The 17763-nt window shown below is 35.8% G+C and overlaps 1 protein-coding gene across 31 annotated transcripts in view; it reads right to left on the minus strand.

Annotated features, from left to right (window-relative positions):
• Window positions 1-2525: 2525 nt before the first annotated feature.
• PTPN4 (protein tyrosine phosphatase non-receptor type 4) overlaps window positions 2526-17763 on the minus strand; it is a 293063-nt gene continuing 277825 nt past the window's right edge. For 30 of the 31 annotated variants that reach the window (XM_074008833.1, XM_074008831.1, XM_074008832.1 and 27 more), the window contains one exon: window positions 9923-10395. In XM_074008833.1, coding sequence (XP_073864934.1) covers window positions 10309-10395 — 87 coding nt within the window. In that variant the 3' untranslated portion in view covers window positions 9923-10308. Of the gene's footprint in view, window positions 10396-17763 lie in introns of all 31 variants that reach the window. The other variant, XM_005572938.4, reaches the window with a different exon arrangement.

Here is a 17763-nt window from a genome sequence, read left to right on the forward strand (position 1 = left end):
GGCTTATGGAATATAGCATTAAGTGACATAATAAAGATAAATTTGTATGCATATGAAAGCACATAAGCACAACTGATTTTAGCAAGCTTACAGCTTAACTGGTGGAACTGGAAGAGCTCTAGCATAATTGAGAGCAGTCAACAAGGCCAGGGAGATCAAAAGGAGAAAGCAGAGTATCAGTCTTCTGAGTTGGTTATTTGGATTGTGATTAAGAAAGCTTCAGTCACAAATGGAATATAACTAGGAACTAGAGTAAAACCTTTGTAGGTATACACCAAACTCAAAAGTCATCAAGAAGATTGGTATGTTTGTTTATACAAGCATTAAAAATGTCCTCAGATTCCTCCCGTCAGCCCCCAAAACAAAGTCAAAGTACAATGGGTTTTTGCAACATATGACTGACAAATTACTAGTTTCCTTAATTTCCAACATCTCATACAATTAAAATGTCAAACAACTAATATAAAAATGAGGAAAGGGAATCAATAGGAATGTAGTGTAAAAAAAATAGAAGGGATCAATAAAGCTACTTAGCCTTACAGAAGAAATGGATGTCAAAATATTTCTTCTCTGAGATAAGCAGGTAAATTAAGTTTCATGAAATTCTAATAAGAATGTGGAGAAACAGACATTCTCATATGCTTTGGTAGAAGAGTATAAACTGGTATAATTGTGTCTGAGAACAACTAGACAATATTAATACCTGAAAATGCAGGTGCCCTATGACCTAGCAACCCTACTGCTCAAGTGTATGCTATGCATACACTTGCAACAATTAACAAAAATATTTGTATGATTTTCATTGCAGCTTTGTTTGCATAGCAGAAATGGAAACCATCTAAGTGTCCATTAAGAAATTAAGAGTATAACCATATGATAGAGTACTAGGCAGTGGTGAAAAACAATAAGATAGATCTGAATATGCTGATATACATATCCCAACATCTGTATATATCCCAAGATGAAAAAACAAGCTGCAGAAGAACATACTGCACAACCTTGTTGGCTTTAACAAAATGTGTATGTACACACAAATGGAAGTACACATTTTTACCCCAGAAGAAAATACCAGAAATTGAATAGAGGTTGCCATTGGTTTGAGGAGGCTTTTTTTTTTTTTTTTTTTTTGAGACTGAGTCTCGCTCTGTCACCCAGGCTGGAGTGTAGTGGCCGGATCTCAGCTCACTGCAAGCTCTGCCTCCCGGGTTTACGCCATTCTCCTGCCTCAGCCTCCCGAGTAGCTGGGACTACAGGTGCTCGCCACCTCACCTGGCTAGTTTTTTGTATTTTTTAGTAGAGACGGGGTTTCACCGGGTTAGCCAGGATGGTCTCGATCTCCTGACCTCGTGATCCGCCTGTCTCGGCCTCCCAAAGTGCTGGGATTACAGGCTTGAGCCACCGCGCCCGGCCGAGGAGGCTTTTTTCTTTTTGAGACGGAGTCTTGCTCTGTCCCCCAGGCTGGAGTGCAGTGGCGCGATCTCAGCTCACTGCAAGCTCTGCCTCCCGGGCTCACGCCATTCTCCTGCCTCAGCCTCCCGAGTAGCTGGGACTACAGGCGCCCGCCACCTCGCCCGGCTAATTTTTTTTTTGTATTTTTAGTAGAGACGGGGTTTCACCGTGTTAGCCAGGATGGTCTCGATCTTCTGACCTCGTGATCCACCTGCCTTGGCCTCCCAAAGTGCTGGGATTGCAGGCGTGAGCCACCGCACCCGGCCTGAGGGGGCTTTTCTTAGGTTGGGGCATGGGGAAGAGGATGTCGCAACTCATTTTGATTCTCATTATAGTGTTCGAATTATCATGTACATAAGAACAAAGGCATGGCATAATCAAAAATCACCTTTCTGCTTTATTACCTTTTCTTTAGGTACTTTCTTTCAGAGGAAAAACGGCATATCTAACTACACTTAGGCAAGCTGACTTCAGGGATAGAAGGAGAGCCTTAGGATTACCAGAATAGAGGGTTGGTACTGGGAGAGGAGAGGAGCCAAGCAATGGCCACAATGAAAGAGGAGCTTCTCCTCAGACTTTTTTTTTTTTTTTTTTTTCCTGAGATAGAGTCTTGCTTTGTCGCCAGGCTGGGGTGCAGTGGTGCAATCTCAGCTCACTGCAACCTCCACCTCCTGCGTTCAAGCGATCCTCCTGCCTCAGCCTCCTAAGTAGCTGGGACTACAGGCGTGCACCACCACTCCCAGCTAAATTTTGTATTTTTAGTAGAGACGGGGTTTCTCCATGTTGGTCAGGATGATCTCGATCTCCTGACCTCATGATCCGCCCGCCTCAGCCTCCCAAAATGCCGGGATTACAGGCGTGAGCCACTGCACCCGGCCTCTTCAGACACTGTTTATTCTTCTAACTCCCTTTTACTTCCTCACCTACTCCCTTTCCTCAAATACAGCCACTATGTGAGTCAGTGACTCCAGAAACAAATTTTACTCATCATTCTTGATAACCAATTACTAAATAGAACCACTGTTAGAAAAGCCCATGAAAAAACTCCCATAAAATAATCTTCAAAACTTCTATACTTTAGATTACTAAAGCACATCTTTATTTTGCAATTGAACATTAAGAGTCATAGCTAGTTTTTTTTTTCATGTTTGTACCTGAACAACTGTTTCTCAAAATGAAATATGGCCAACAAAATATGTGTAACAGCATTTCACATAATATAAATTGCTCTTAAGACTAAAACAGTATTAATGCAAACCAGCATTTTTGTTTGCTGTATTTGTAATTTTTTTGTACATGAATGGCAGAAATTTTTTCACTAAAATTAAGACAAATACACAAGGCCTTTCAAGCATACAGTAAGCTGCAGTGACAAATGCAGAGTGATTTCAAATTATGCAGTGTTGACCGAATTCAAGCTTATACACATTTTAAATAAACCCTTAGCTTCTTTGCCTCAATTATGAGATCATACGGAAAGAGATATTTTTGTGAAATGGGGGGAAAGGTAATCTAAGAAACTAAGGGACCAGTTGTTTTGTCACTAGTTTAATAGAATCAAACATGACATGTATAATTGTATTTTAATTATGACATAAGCTAGACTTTTAACTAAGTGACTTTCCCCCTTCATATTTACAAATAGCACCTGTTACAAGAAAAAAAATCCCAAATTAAAACACCCTCCACATAGAAATAATTATTTTTAAAACTACTACTTAAAAATATCAATAATGCAGATATAGCAAATTATTGGTTCTAAAATTAAGCCTACACTGTAGAGAATAAGGAGTAGCTTTTCTTATTTGAAAAGATTACAACATAGATTACCACTGTAATGTCCTGATGCTGGAGAACACTGGGTTGAACAATTTTTATTTTTTTAAGCAGATAGAGTCTACTGGCAGAAAATAAAAACAGTTTAATGTAAACTGTTTCAGTCTCTTAAATCGTGCCCCTCAACATGTATATAAGTGTCGGGACTTTTATTCCCTTAAACTTACTTGTGCAGCATCTGCTTCACCCTAGGTACTACACTGAAAACAAATGGATTTCCAAGTATTCATGTGATGCACAAAAAAATCCAAAGCAGAAATGATAATAAACCAAGCTTAGATGAAACTAGCTGAGAACTCAGAGTCCAGTAACACACTCAGCTGGGTATCCTTTATTGTGCTACATAAATTACAGAAAACTTGCAAAGCTAAGATCACACAAGTTGCCTCTTAAACATCAAATAAGCTATGAAGAGATCATTATATTTAAACTTGCGTCCAATCTAATGACCTCCAATACTAATTAAAATTTTCCCGTATTTACAAAACTTCTAGGATAATTTTATTTTAAAATGTATAAATTAAGTTGGTGGTCAGCATGAAATAAAGTGCTATTTAAAATTCAAAAAATCAAATTGAGCATTGAAATTTGACCTACTCTAATCTTGCCAACTCATTGAAGGACTGGAAAAGACAGGTGCCAGAGAATCCCAGACTTGGATTAAAATTTTCTTACCCAGGAAGGCAAATAACTGGAACACTACAATTCAGGAGTAGAAACTAAAAAGCTTCTTTGAATGTATGTTAAAATGGGCTCAACTGTGACTATAGTGGGGAAGTACCTAACTGCCGATTTGTGGAGAAAGCATGAACCAGCAGCACCTATTTGGGTCTAAGGGTGTGAGCAGGTCTATCTCCTCCTCCTTGATGAATTCCTGGTAACAATTTTACTTAGCAATGTGGCATTTAAGCTTATCACAACTAATAATTGCTAAATTTTGGTAACTCCCAGGGTTGAGAGGGCCTGACACCAATCCTTTCAACAGCTATGCAAAGTTCATGAAAGAGATCACTTTGTACTTGAGTACTTACTTCACAAAGTGTTAAATTAGTGATTGTTAAAAAGTTGGAGAGGGGGAAAGAGAAATAAAGAGTCCTCACTGAGTCAAGTTTAATGAGTGATAAATACTACCTTTTAAAGAAACTGTTGCACATATTAATCATACCTACAAAGGTAGTTTAAAATGTAGTTTTTGTTCAGCTGAATTAATATAAACTCTTAAGCATATAAGACACCACTGCTACAATTCAGAGTTGGGCCAAGTGGTCTTAACTGTCCACGACATTGGGAATAAAAAGGCAAAAACCATTGATTGGGTCAGGGGCCGCTGCACATACTCACTGTAATGAATCTTAGGCACCGTTTTCTGGCTTCACAAAAGTCACATCCTCACAACAATGTCCTCATTTGACAAAGCCTGGAAACGTTCTCCATGGTAAACACATGCACAACACATTTATTACCTTCACACACAAACACCCTTCCACACTCCAAAAGTCTAGAATTATTTTACACTTAAAAACAGTATGTGCAAATTTTCTGAAAAGTTTCTATTCTAGAGGCAGAGCAAAATGAAAAAGAATGTACATTATATTTGAAATATGCTTCAATAATGATTGCTCTTGTTTATAATGAAAATTAGTTTTTCTTCTAAAATTACATTTTGTACAATGAAGTGTAATACTCTTCCCTTTCTTTTCAATCCCTTGCAGACTTTTTTTAAACAAATAGAGTATCCTTAGAATCAAGCCATAATTCTAATGACATTTGAAAGATACATTCATTTTCTTTACAGCATGAAAGACATACAAATATCATTTTATCTCCTTTAAACAATGAAACTAAAGAAGTTAACAGTTTCAACCTTCTGTCCATAGAAAAATATTTTCTATATCCTTTACACAACAAAGGTAGGAAACTCTACAGTGTTTAACTGAAACTTTTATGAGCTTAACAAGGCTTTCAAACATTTTCATTCTTGCACTGAAGATTTTAAAAGGTTTCAGGAAGTTAAACCTTTGAACTTTTCCCTAAAATGGTAGTCTTTAACTAGCAATATTGCTACTACCTTTTGCTTTGTAAAAATTTTTTAAACTGGTTTACTTATGTATGCACTGAACTAATGCTGATGGATTGCACCCTAGCAGATATTACTTCTGGTTGCCCATTTAGCTTGGATTACTAAAATAAAAATTATAATGATTACAACTTCAGAAATCAATAGCATACTACAGTAGAAAAACATAAATAGCAGCAAATTTATATGCAAACAGAAGTAATTATGTGATGTCTACTCACAACAAATTAATCAGGACTGTAAAAAAAAGTATAATTTCTGGCAGACACAGAGATTGCTGTTTGTTTTTTATAACGCTGTAAGACACACTGTAGTAATTGCTGAGAATCAGTTAAGTCTATATGTAATAAAATAGTGTTGATAATGGTTGTAGACATGGTAAGTTGAACAAAAAAACATACAAATTAGGGATTAATTTATTGGGTTCTTGATAAAATTGCTGAAATTATCAATTAGCCCTCAAAAATGTTTTAGGATTATGTAATTTCCATTTTATCTACATAATTCTCTAAGAGTTTTATAAAATGGTTGCTACAACTTGTATTGTGATCACACTGAGACACCAATAAATCTCTGCCAACAGATCAGTAAGTCTGGTATTTGATAAAATTAATCCAGTAGGTTTTAATAACAGTTATTTCACTTGGAGGAAGCACCACAAAAAGAATGGTTCCAGCAACTGTAGTCAAGATAGGTGAAGCAAATGGGGAAGTAAGCAATGTTAATACAAAGTATTAACTGTGGCAGCTTACATAATGCACCAGCTTTCATAAAAGCAGGCTGTTGCATAATTTATCTGTGTCCTATTATTGAGATGTTTAGTCCAACAAATATTTACTATACTGTATTTACTATAAGTGACTGAAATGCAAATTCATCTGAACTATAAAGTAACTACCACGAAATAAGAGCCTGTAAACATATCCCACATTATTGTGGTATAAACAACTTTTATGAATTGAAAATTACTTTGGCAACCTTACCATCAGAGTATTTTAAATGTTCAAAATACAGATATTAAATAGCACATTGTTATAAACTGTTTCCTTCTCTCTTCCTGATAAGATTATAAAACAAGTAATGCTTTATTTACTTCTCTTACATGTTCACATTATGAACATAAATTATTTCATTATAAATGGACATATATTCTAAATCTTAGTTCTACATTTTGAGTGCTTTTAAAAAATTAGTCTTCTAATTGCAGTCTATAATGTTTTCATACTGCATGTGTATCAGTCTAAATACTTTACAAAAGCTTATGTTCTGTCAGGCAGGCATGACTAGCAAACTGAGTGGGGGTCCTAATTAGAATCACTTCTGAAACCTGCTTATTTTCTAACTTAAGTGACATCTTTTAAGGTCATCATAGTTATTAAGTGAAAACACTGGCTGAGTATGCTTCTCTAGTGGAAATAGACAAAAATTCACAAGAATTTATGATATTCACATAGGTTATAATTTATTGAAGTTCCAGTATAATATAGGACTACTAGATAATTAGAAAGCAGATCATGTAAGACCAGACTGCTAAATCAATAATCATTGCTGGACCCTGTTTCCTAATGCTGATAAAAATGGGGTAAGTGAAGACTGGATAACATTTTTCGAGTTCCTTTCAGCTCTCAAGCTGCAGTACTTCTAGTGGAGATAGAAGACAGGAGACTTTTGCTTAAATCCTCTAGACCTGATCAGACCCTGCCAGCAGATGATAACCTGTAAGTTAAAATACTAATTTTCCTCTGTGGGCATTAGCCTTTGTGAAATATACATATAAATAAACACATAAAAGTATCTCTATGTGTTGTGTACACATATTTGAAACCTTCCAGCAATTGTCTTAATGTCTTAACATACCTTTGCACAACTGAAGTCAGATTTCATATAATAAATGTTCCCTTTACTCTTGATTAAAATCATCAACCATTCCCCTATCACCTCTTTCTCCTAGCAGACTGTAGAAAGGAAATCATTTCTTAGGCTGTTTACCCTGCCTCTATTTTGAATGGATGCACTGGTTTAACAAATACTCTCAATCTTCTGGTGAATGTAAAGTCTATTCCAAATACTCCTAATCGTATTTACATGGCGCTGACACAAATCAGATGCTCAATAAAACACCTGAAATGAACATGAAAAAACGATCCTAACTCAGAAAGGGGAGGTTTTCACAAACACTTCTTAGCATTTACAAAATCCACTTGATTAACCACTATTGATTTCCACTTGTCAGAATAAAAGTCAGCACTGCTTTCTTAAGGGTGTCAAGGTGGGAGGTAGGGGTGGCTGGAAGAGTGGGAGGGTAGCTTAGATACAAGAAATTTGGCATTTTATCACACAATGTTACACTGATATGGATGGAGTCTAGAACTACATGGTGTGTGAAAGCTAGGATTATTTCTAGAAACCTATTTAGATTGATATACAGGTTAAAACATTCTTAGATGTAATGGATAAAGTCTTATCTATTAGCATATTCATTTTAAGAAGTTGTAAAGGATAGTTTAAATTTAAGTAAGATCCCAATAAATATGGTTTTAAAAAAGGATCTTTTCTGCACATAAAAATAATGACAGTGGGTAGTTCCCAGATGAAAAATTCATACGTGAGAAATTTAAATGTAATTCTAAACTTCTAATGATTGGCATTTAAAGACAGGCATTGAAGATTCAAAAAGGCAGCAGTGCTCATTGCCAAGAAATTATTAAACTCACAAGTATAAACAAGGCTCTAAATTAAAGAACATGTCAACCATGACTGTTGTCTCTTTACATCCATACAACGGTATCTTTTGGTCTATGGTTGTCACATTCTGTCCATACAGATAGAACAAATTTTATTTTAAAATTAAGGTGAAAAACTGCCAAAACAGTTATTTAATATGTAGACCCCAACATAATTTTACTTTCGCAGTTTTTAATTTATCATGCCATACAGCAGCCTACATTATATTTGTCTGTCTATAGAACAGAATGATCAAATAGATTATAAATTACTATCTTATATTGTTTTGACTGTGTAGTCAGGAAATAGATAAGAGAATTTCTCTTCGACTTAAGGTTATGTTTACTTCTCTCTTTAAATAAACTTAAATATTTTAATATTATAATTTATTTGGTATCTTGGCTATTAATGTTTAGGAGCTTAATTTCCTGAAATTTACTATTATGAGTTTTGAATGCTTGAAATGACATCATTTAGACTATACCAAAGATTTAAAATGTGCACTTTTCTCCTCACACTAAATGGCTTTCCAAAATATCTACCATTTGACTCTAAACTTTATCAAGATCTTACAGAAATATTCAGAAACTGCTAGGAAATGAATCTTTTAAAACCGCAATCCACATAATTGTGTAAAATAACATTTGAATAGGTGAGCAAATTTTCACTTGTATCAAACTGGGCAATGTTAAAGTTCTATCTCTCTGTAGACTTAAAAAAACCTGAAGAGGAAAATATGGGAATTCCCACATCCTTAATGGGAATCAGATCCTCCATTAGGCTGGACAGTCAAAAGTCTCCTTACTAACATGCTTATAACTTAATAAGTATACATAAAATGGAATAATTTAATTGTACACAAAAAAACCAAGAAAACTCTCATTTTAGTTATTGAGTGATTTACACTTAAGAAATAAGTCAATGTTTCTTTCTTTGAAGAATCCCAATCAATTTATCAATGTGAACAAAGCTTGATATTAACTGAAATAAGTGCTAAAGAATAATATTTTAGTTATGGATATGAATAAATCACAATTATTTGCTCTAACTTTAGCTTAGAGTATCAATATGTTTAACATTAATGTGCATGTTAGATGTCTTCCTAAAGTTAGGGATGAAATAAATATGAAATTTGAAGCATAAAGCATCTTTTAAAGTTGAGCTGCTAAACTGTAACCTCTCAGTCCCTCAAGTAAAGGAATGTGCAGATTTTGAACAATTCCATAGCAGCAGTGCGCACTCAGTAGAACACAAATTATCTTTGCTTCTTACAGCAAATCACAAGTACTGAGTAAGAAACAGGACTTCCTTACCCTTCTTTGACTGTATAACACTCAATATAGCTGTTTTTTAAAATGTGAACTTATTCAAAATGCATAAAAATATAAGAATGTACAATATACATATATACCTCCTAGTGGGGTCAAATGAGTGCCTTTTCGTTAGACATACAAGGACGTCTCAAGGCACTTAAGGGGTTAAGACACAATGCATGCATTCTTTTACATCAAGTATGTGAAATCACATGATTTGGAATAAGCCAACCTTATGATAAATATAAGTTACATTATTAAATCCAAGAGAATTTGTAGATTCATATTTATATTTTCTATAAGATGCTGGTAAATGGACATGTGCAGCATTTCCTGGGAACAGCAAATTCCACCTTTCTTCTTCTGAGCAGCAGGCAGGTCTCTACAAGGGTGTGCAGGGAGAAACGTGCTGCATCCATAGGCAGTGTATTGGCTAATATTAAGAATGATATTGCTAAAATTTTAAAAATAAAATCTGGTAATCAGTATAGTAAGTACGCAAACCACTGCAAAAGACCAGAGCTGACTCCTGATGTTTACTTCTTTTTGCTTTCATTATACAGGTGTATAACAGAGATGATGAGAATTTTGAGCCTTGTTTGTGGCAATTCTACCAAAAGGGGATTGCATGGCACCACTACAAAATTTCATAAATTACCCTGAACATACTCAGTTATTTACTATTTGTTCGGAGCAAAGCATGAAACAGTCTTCAAATACATGAGTTATAGATTTTGAAAGAGTGACATTTTTTAAAACATAAAGTGCAACAGTGCTGAAGTTTTCAAAGTTTTTTTGAGTTCTTCATTTTTTTTTTTGTAAAATGCCATTTCCTGCGAGCAGCATTATGGCACAGTGAACATAAGGGAAAGTAGTTTTCCAACACATATCCCAGATTTTTCTGCTTTCTTATTTATTTGATGATGTTGTTAAGGGTTTAACAAAGCCTTCTTCATAAACTTTCAAAATAGCTTCACATACAAATCTGTATTGACTCTGAAAAATAAAATATAAAAAACAGAATTGATCAGAAAAGTCAGAAAACTGCCCTCTTCCCCCAAAAAAGACAAACATCTCACTTGGCTTGCTTACTTTAAAAAAAAAAAAAAACTCCATAAAGATACCATTTTTCACTAACAGTCTAGACTGGTTAAAAAATAAAGTTTGGCACTATATTTTATTGGCAAAACTCACTTATATGTTGTTGGTAGGGATGTTAAAATACTGCAGCCTCTATAAAGGGGAATTTGGCAGCATATAACAAAATTAACCGAATTTACCTCTTAACCCAGCAATCCCACTTCTAAGAATCTATCCAAAAAATTAACCAGAAAAAGAAACTGAAAACACATATTCACAAGCGAGGCTATTCATTGCCTATTTATAACACAAAAGGTGGAAACAATTTAATTGCCATCAACAGGGACCAGGTGACTACTGTACATTCTCACAGTGGAATACTAGCTAGTTGGGAAGAAAAGGTATAAAAGTCTACAAACTATAGGGTAGGTTATTTTATTAAGTAAAGAAAAGCAAGGAAGGTAAAGTACATGTAATATATTACCTTCATAAAAGAAAGGGAGGAAAATACAAATATCTATGTCGGTATATGTCAAGAAAAAAAAAGCAGTGGAAGAATAAATTATTTTAAAAATAGTTTCTTATAAAGGGATGGAGGGAAAAGGGAGCAGGAGAGGTACAGAGACTAGCCTTCATTAAATATACCTTCCTTCTTTTTAGATTTATACTTTGGAATAATGTAAATATAGCATATAATTACAAAAATTTTTAAATCCCTAAGAATTGACAATATCATGAAACTCATCAATGTGCGTATCTAGTTGATGACAACCATATAGAGGAGAGCTATTTGAAGGGGCATTTTCTTTTGAGACGGAGTCTCACTCTGTCACCCAGGCTAGAGTGCAATGGCACAATCTCGACTTACTGCAACCTCTGCCTCCCAGGTTCAAGAGATTCTCCCGCCTCAGCCTCCGGAGTAGCTGAGATTACAGGCACCTGCCACCATGCCCGGCTAATTTTTATACTTTCGTAGAGATAGGGTTTCACCATGTTGGCCAGGCTGGTCTTGAACTCCTGATCTCAGGTGATCCCCACCTGCGTTGGCCTCCCAAAGTGCTGGGATTACAGGTGTGAGCCACCGCACCCGGCCCTGAAGGGACTTTAAAATAGTAATTTGACTGACCATGGTGGCTTGTGCCTGTAATAAAAGCACTTCCGTAGGCCAAGGTGGGAGCATCACTTGTGGTCAGGAATTCAAGACCAGCATGGGCAACATGGCAAGACCCTGTGTCTACAAAAAAAGAAAAAAAAATTAAATGGATGCTGTGGCATGTGCCTGTAGTCCTAAGATACTTGGGAGGTGGAGACGGGAGGAACATTTGAGCCAAGGAGGTTGAGGATGCGATGAGTGGTGATCACACTACTGCATACCAGCCTGGCAAGAGAGCAAGACTCTTGTCTCAAAAATACTGCAAACAAACAAACAAATAAACACCTCAGTAAAATTTGACTGAATATCTGTGGGAGAATATACTCAAAGGGCAAAAAGTGCTGTGAAAAAAAGGAAAACTCTTTTTATTAGCCATGCTGTTCATAGTGGTAGTGTTGTTATTTTGAAACAGTTGTGTAATGTGGAGTACTTGTGATATTCTAACTCTTTCACTGCTAATATTGTAGAGAACCAGTATTCTTGTTAAAGATGTAAAAGAAGCTAAGTAAAAACACTGTGGTCCTGAATTTGTATTGGAAGCATAAGCATTAACCTATGATAAATGTATTTTCCTGGTTGTGCAATTTAACATTTTGAGAGACAAAAATTAACCCAAGCAAATAAAAGTCCTTAGTGCCCTTAGGTTGGTGCCTAAAATAGTTTCTCAATACACAGAACCACGCTTCTTGGAGAAACTACTGATTCTAAATCAGGGGCACAAGGTGTACAAGCTGGGCCTGGACATGTTTTCTGATAGTAACAAAGCTATCAAAGTTACCAGGGTCTTGACAAAAGGACTCAGAAGCCAAGCTGAACAGGTTCCCACCGGCCAAAAATAAGACAATTTGGGTATCATTAAGAAAAATAACTATAGGCCAGGCACGGTGGCTCACCCCTGTAATCCCAGCACTTTGGGAGGTCGAGGTGGGCGGATCACCTGAGGTCAAGAGTTCAAGATCAGCCTGACCAACATGGAGAAACCCCGTCTTTACTAAAAACAAAATTAGCTGGGCCTGGTTGTGGGCGCCTGCAATCCCAGCTACTCGGGAGGCTAAGGTAGGAGAATTGCTTGAACCTGGGAGGCAGAGGTTGCAGTGAGCCAAGATGGATTACACTCCAGCCTGGGCACCAAAAGCGAACTCGTCTCAAAAAAAACCCAAAAACCAAAAACAAAAAAACTACAATGGGTTGAAACACATCAACTATGTTTAAATCCTTGATTTCAAAATAATACCCAAACGAAAGTTAAGTCATCACCCTTGGAGGAAGCTAGTAAATGATTCATTATATTGAAAGCTTGTAGATAAAGGGAAAGAATCAAATGTTTTTCTTGCCTTCCCTACACATGCTATACTACTTGCTAACCGAATAGTAAATATGAAGTTTCTCTTTAAAGAAGTAGTCCAGCTAATACAGACAGAATGATAGAATTAGAATATCATTATTTTGCAAATCTAATGAATTAATGAATGCAGGGATTGGTTGCTCAAGGGTGCTAACTTCACAAAAAGAAAGACAATCAGACATTATGTGCTTTTGAAGAAAGAATATATGACCTAAGATGCTTAAGCCATACATGTACCACTTTTAGGAAACACAGAGAACACCATCTTGAGGATGTAAACTGGCAAAATTCACGCCGTTGGAAATACATTGCAAATAACCTGATTCGTTTATCAAATAAATTACCAAAAAAAAAAAAAAAAAGACAAGATATGAAGGAGGAAGTTTTCAATTAAAAGAGATTTAAGAGACATATAAACCAATCAAAATGTGTAGACTATATCTGAATTCTGATTTTAAACAAATTATAAAAACAAAACCAAAAGCCCATGTGTTCTATGATCCAGGAATTCCTCTTCTAGGTGTATACCTGAAAGAAATGAAAGCAGGGCCTCAAAGAGATCTTTATACGTCCATATTCTTAGCAGCATTATTCACAATAGGCAAAAGGCAAAAGCAACCCTGTCCACTGATAGATAGACAAATGAATAAAGAAAATGTGGTATGTTCACTCTTAGAAAGGAAAGAAATTCTGACTTATGCTACAACTTGGATGAATCTTGAGGTCATTAATCTAAGTGAAATAAGTCAATAAGAAAAAGACAAATACATGAATTTACTTACATAAAGTATCTAGAGTAGTCAAACTCAAAGAAACAGAAAGTAGGATGGTGGTTACCAAGGGCTGAGGGGAGGAGAAAAATGGGAGTTTTTTAATGGGTACAGTTTTGGTTTTGCAAGAAATTGCAAATTGGTTGCAAAAAAAGTAAGTATAATTAACACGACTAAACTGTATATTTAAAAATGGTTGAGCTGGTAAATTTTATTGTATTTTGCCATAATTAAAATCTTTTTAAAAATCCTATTATGTAAGAATATAGATATAAGATCTCAAGAAAATGCAAGCAAACCAAATCGAGCAATACATAAAAAGCATTACATACTATGTCCAAGTGAGATTTATCTCAGGAATGCAAGGTTAACTTAACATCTAAAAATCAATGTAATATACCACCTTAATAGAATAAAAGACCAAAAACCACATGATATCTCAGATGCAGGAAAAGCACTTAACAAAACTGAACACACTTTCAGGATGAAAACATTCAATGAACAAGTAACAAAGGGATCTTCTTCAACTTGATAAAGGGCATTTATAAACAATCCATGGCTAATATGATAATTAGTGAAAATCTAAAAACTTTCCCTCTAAGATTAGGAAGAAGACAAGTGTTTTGGTCTCATCACTTCTATTCAACATTGTACTGGAGGTTCTATCCAGGATATTTATAAAAGAAAGACAAAGAAAAAGGAAAGAGGCATCTAGACTGGAAAGAAGTAATTTATCTCTATTTGCAAATGACATGATGACATGATCCTGTCAATACAAAATCTTAAGAAATTCACTCTCTCACACACAAAACTATTGGTTAATAAAGTAAACAATTCTATTTACGATAGCACCAAAACATACTAAAATACTGAGAAATAAGTTTAAATAAATGCAAGACTTGCATGCTGAAAACTACAATTAAAATTAAAGAATACCTAACTAAACAGAAAGACCATCCTGCGTTCATGCTTTGCAAGATGTAATATCACTATTAGAACAATACTTCCCAATTTGATCTAGAGATTCAACCCAATCCCTGTGAACATTCTGGCTGCCGTCTTTTTTTGTTTGTTTGTTTTTCCGGAAAGAATAAACTTATTCAAAATTCATATGAAAATGCAAGGGACACAGAATGGCTAAATCAAGCTGGAAAATGAAAGAGTTACGGATTTACATTTCTTGATTTTAAATTTTACAACAAAGCTACACTAATGATGACAGTGTAGTACTAGCATAGGAACAGAGATACAGATCAATGGAATAGAATTAAAAGTCTAGAAATAAGCTCTTACATTTGTGGTCAACTGATTTTTGAGAAGAGCCCTGAGATAATTCAACAGGAAAGAACAGTCATTTTAACAAATGGTGCTGGGACAAGTGGGTAACCACATGCAAGAGTTAAGTTGGAACCCTACCTCAAACCACACACAATAATTAACTCAAAATGGATCAGTCTTAAATGCGAGAGCTAAAACTATAAAACTTGTAGACTCATTGATGGGTTAGGTAATAATTTCTCATCTATGATACCAAAAGCACAAGCGATAAAGGAAAAACAGATAAACCAGACTTTATCAAATTCAAAACTTCTGTGCATCAACTATTATAATCAAGAAAACAAAAAAAATGGAAGCAAATATTTGCAAACCACAGATCTGATCAGAAGCTTTTATCCAGAAAATATAAAAAAAAACTTACAACTCGACAATAAAATGACAGCCAAATTCAAAAATAGGCAAAAGATTTGAACAGTTCTCCAAAAAATATATACAAAAAAATAGCTAATTATCACATGAAAAGATGCTTAACATTATTAGTGATATGGTTTAGCTAGCTGTGTGTCCTCACCCAAATCTCATGTCAAATAGTGTTGAGGAACACTATTTCCCAGTGTTGGAGGAAACGCCTTGTGGGAGATGACTGAATAATGGGGGCAGACCTCCTCCTTTCTGTTCTCGTGATAGAGTTCTCTACAAGACCTGGTTGTTTGAAAGTAGGCAGCACCTCCTGCTTCTTTCTCTCTGTCTCTCTCCTGCGGGCCATGTGAAGATATGCTTGCTTCCCCTTTGCCTTCCACCGTGATTGTAAGTTTCCTGAGGCCTTCTAGTCACGCTTCCTGTACAGCCTGGGGGCACTGAGTCAATTAAGCCTCTTTTCTTTATAAATTACCCAGTCTCAGGTGTTTATTTATAGCAGTGTGAAAACAGACTAATACAATTAGTTATCAGGGAAATGCAAAACAAATTCACAATGAGATACTACTTCATACCCAGCAGGATAGAGAGTAACACGTGCTGACAATGATGTGAAGAAAACAAAATCCTCATACACTGCTGGAGGAACTGCAAAATGGTACAGAAAATTTGGAAACATCTGGTAGTTCCTCAAAAGGTTAATCAGAATGAAAACATGACCTAGCAATTCCACTCCTGGGTATACCCAAGATAAATGAAAACGTATGTTCACATAAAAAGTCATGGCAGCATGACTCATAATAGCCAAAAAGTGGATACAAACCAAGTAAATGTCCACCAACAGATTAACGGATGAACAAAATGTGGTAAAAATCCTTATAATGAAATATTATTGAACAATAAAAAGGAACGAGGTAATGATACATACTGCAGTACAGATAAACCTTTAAATATGCTACTTAAAAGAAGCCAGTTAGAAAAGACCAAACTGTATGATCTCATTCATATAAAAGGTCCAGAATAGGCAAATCTATGGAGAAAGAAAGTAGACTGGTGATTGCCTAGGTTGGAGGTTGGGGGTTGGGGGAGGTTAGAGAGGGTATGAGGGGAAATGGGAATAATTGTTAATGAGCTTGGATTTTTTTTGGGTGGGTATGAAGATGTTTTAAAAATTATATAGCTGGGCATGGTGGCTCATGCCTGTAATCCCAGCACTTTGGGAGGCCAAGGTGTGTGGATCACCTGAGGTCAGGAGTTCAAGACCAGCCTGGCCAACATGGAGACACCCTGTCTCTACTTAAAATACAAAAATTAGCTGGGCATGGTGGCGGGTGCCTGTAATCCCAGCTACTCGGGAGGCTGAGGCAGGAGAATTGCTTGAACCCGGAAGGCGGAGGTTGCACTGAGCCGAGATCATGCCATTGCACTCCAGCCTGGGCAACAAGAGCGAAACTCTACCTCAAAAAAAAAAATTAATTAAAAAAAAAAATTATATAGTAGCGATGGTTGCAAGCCTCTGTAATACACAAAACCCACTGAATTGTACACGTTAAGCGGCTGAATTTTATGGTATGTGAATTGTATTTTAATAAAGCTGTTATAAATTTAAAAGGACGGTTTTTAGGAAACAACTAGAAATTTAAATACTGGCAATTTGATAATATTAAGAAATTGATTACAGTTCAGTGTGATAATGGTACTGTGTTTTTATTTAAAAGGAAAATCAATCCTTATCTTTTAGAGATACACACTAAAATATTATGAACAAAATGATATATCTAAGATTTGCTTCAAATACAGGGAAAGTGAACAGCTATACAGATGAAACAATATGGCAAATGTGGGATCTGAGTATAAACATGATGTTCATTATATTGCCTATGTTTGAAATTTTCTGTAATTAGAAACCAGGCTGGGCATGGTGACTCATGCCTGTAATCCCAACACTTTGGGAGACTGAGGTGGCAGGATAGCTTGAACCCAGGAGTTCAAGATCAGCCTAAGCAACATGGTGAGATCCCCTCTCTACAAAAAATAAAAAAATCAGCCCAATGTGGTGGCTTATGCCAGTAGTCCCAGCAGAGGTGGGAGGATTGTTAAGCTTGGGAGGCTGAGGCTGCAGTGAGTTATGATCATACCCCTGCACGCCAGCCTGGGCAACAGAGTGAGACTCTTGCCTCACAAAACAAGAACAAAAAAATTATAGGCACTTACTGGATCACATAGGTCAATTTCCTTCAAGTAACCTATTTCACCAACAATGCTATTATTTCACAATGGTTTAATCAGTACAAAAGATAATTTTAACACTAAAATTCCAT

The sequence above is a fragment of the Macaca fascicularis genome, chromosome 12, assembly GCF_037993035.2.
Source record: "Macaca fascicularis isolate 582-1 chromosome 12, T2T-MFA8v1.1".
Classification (NCBI taxonomy): domain Eukaryota; kingdom Metazoa; phylum Chordata; class Mammalia; order Primates; family Cercopithecidae; genus Macaca; species Macaca fascicularis.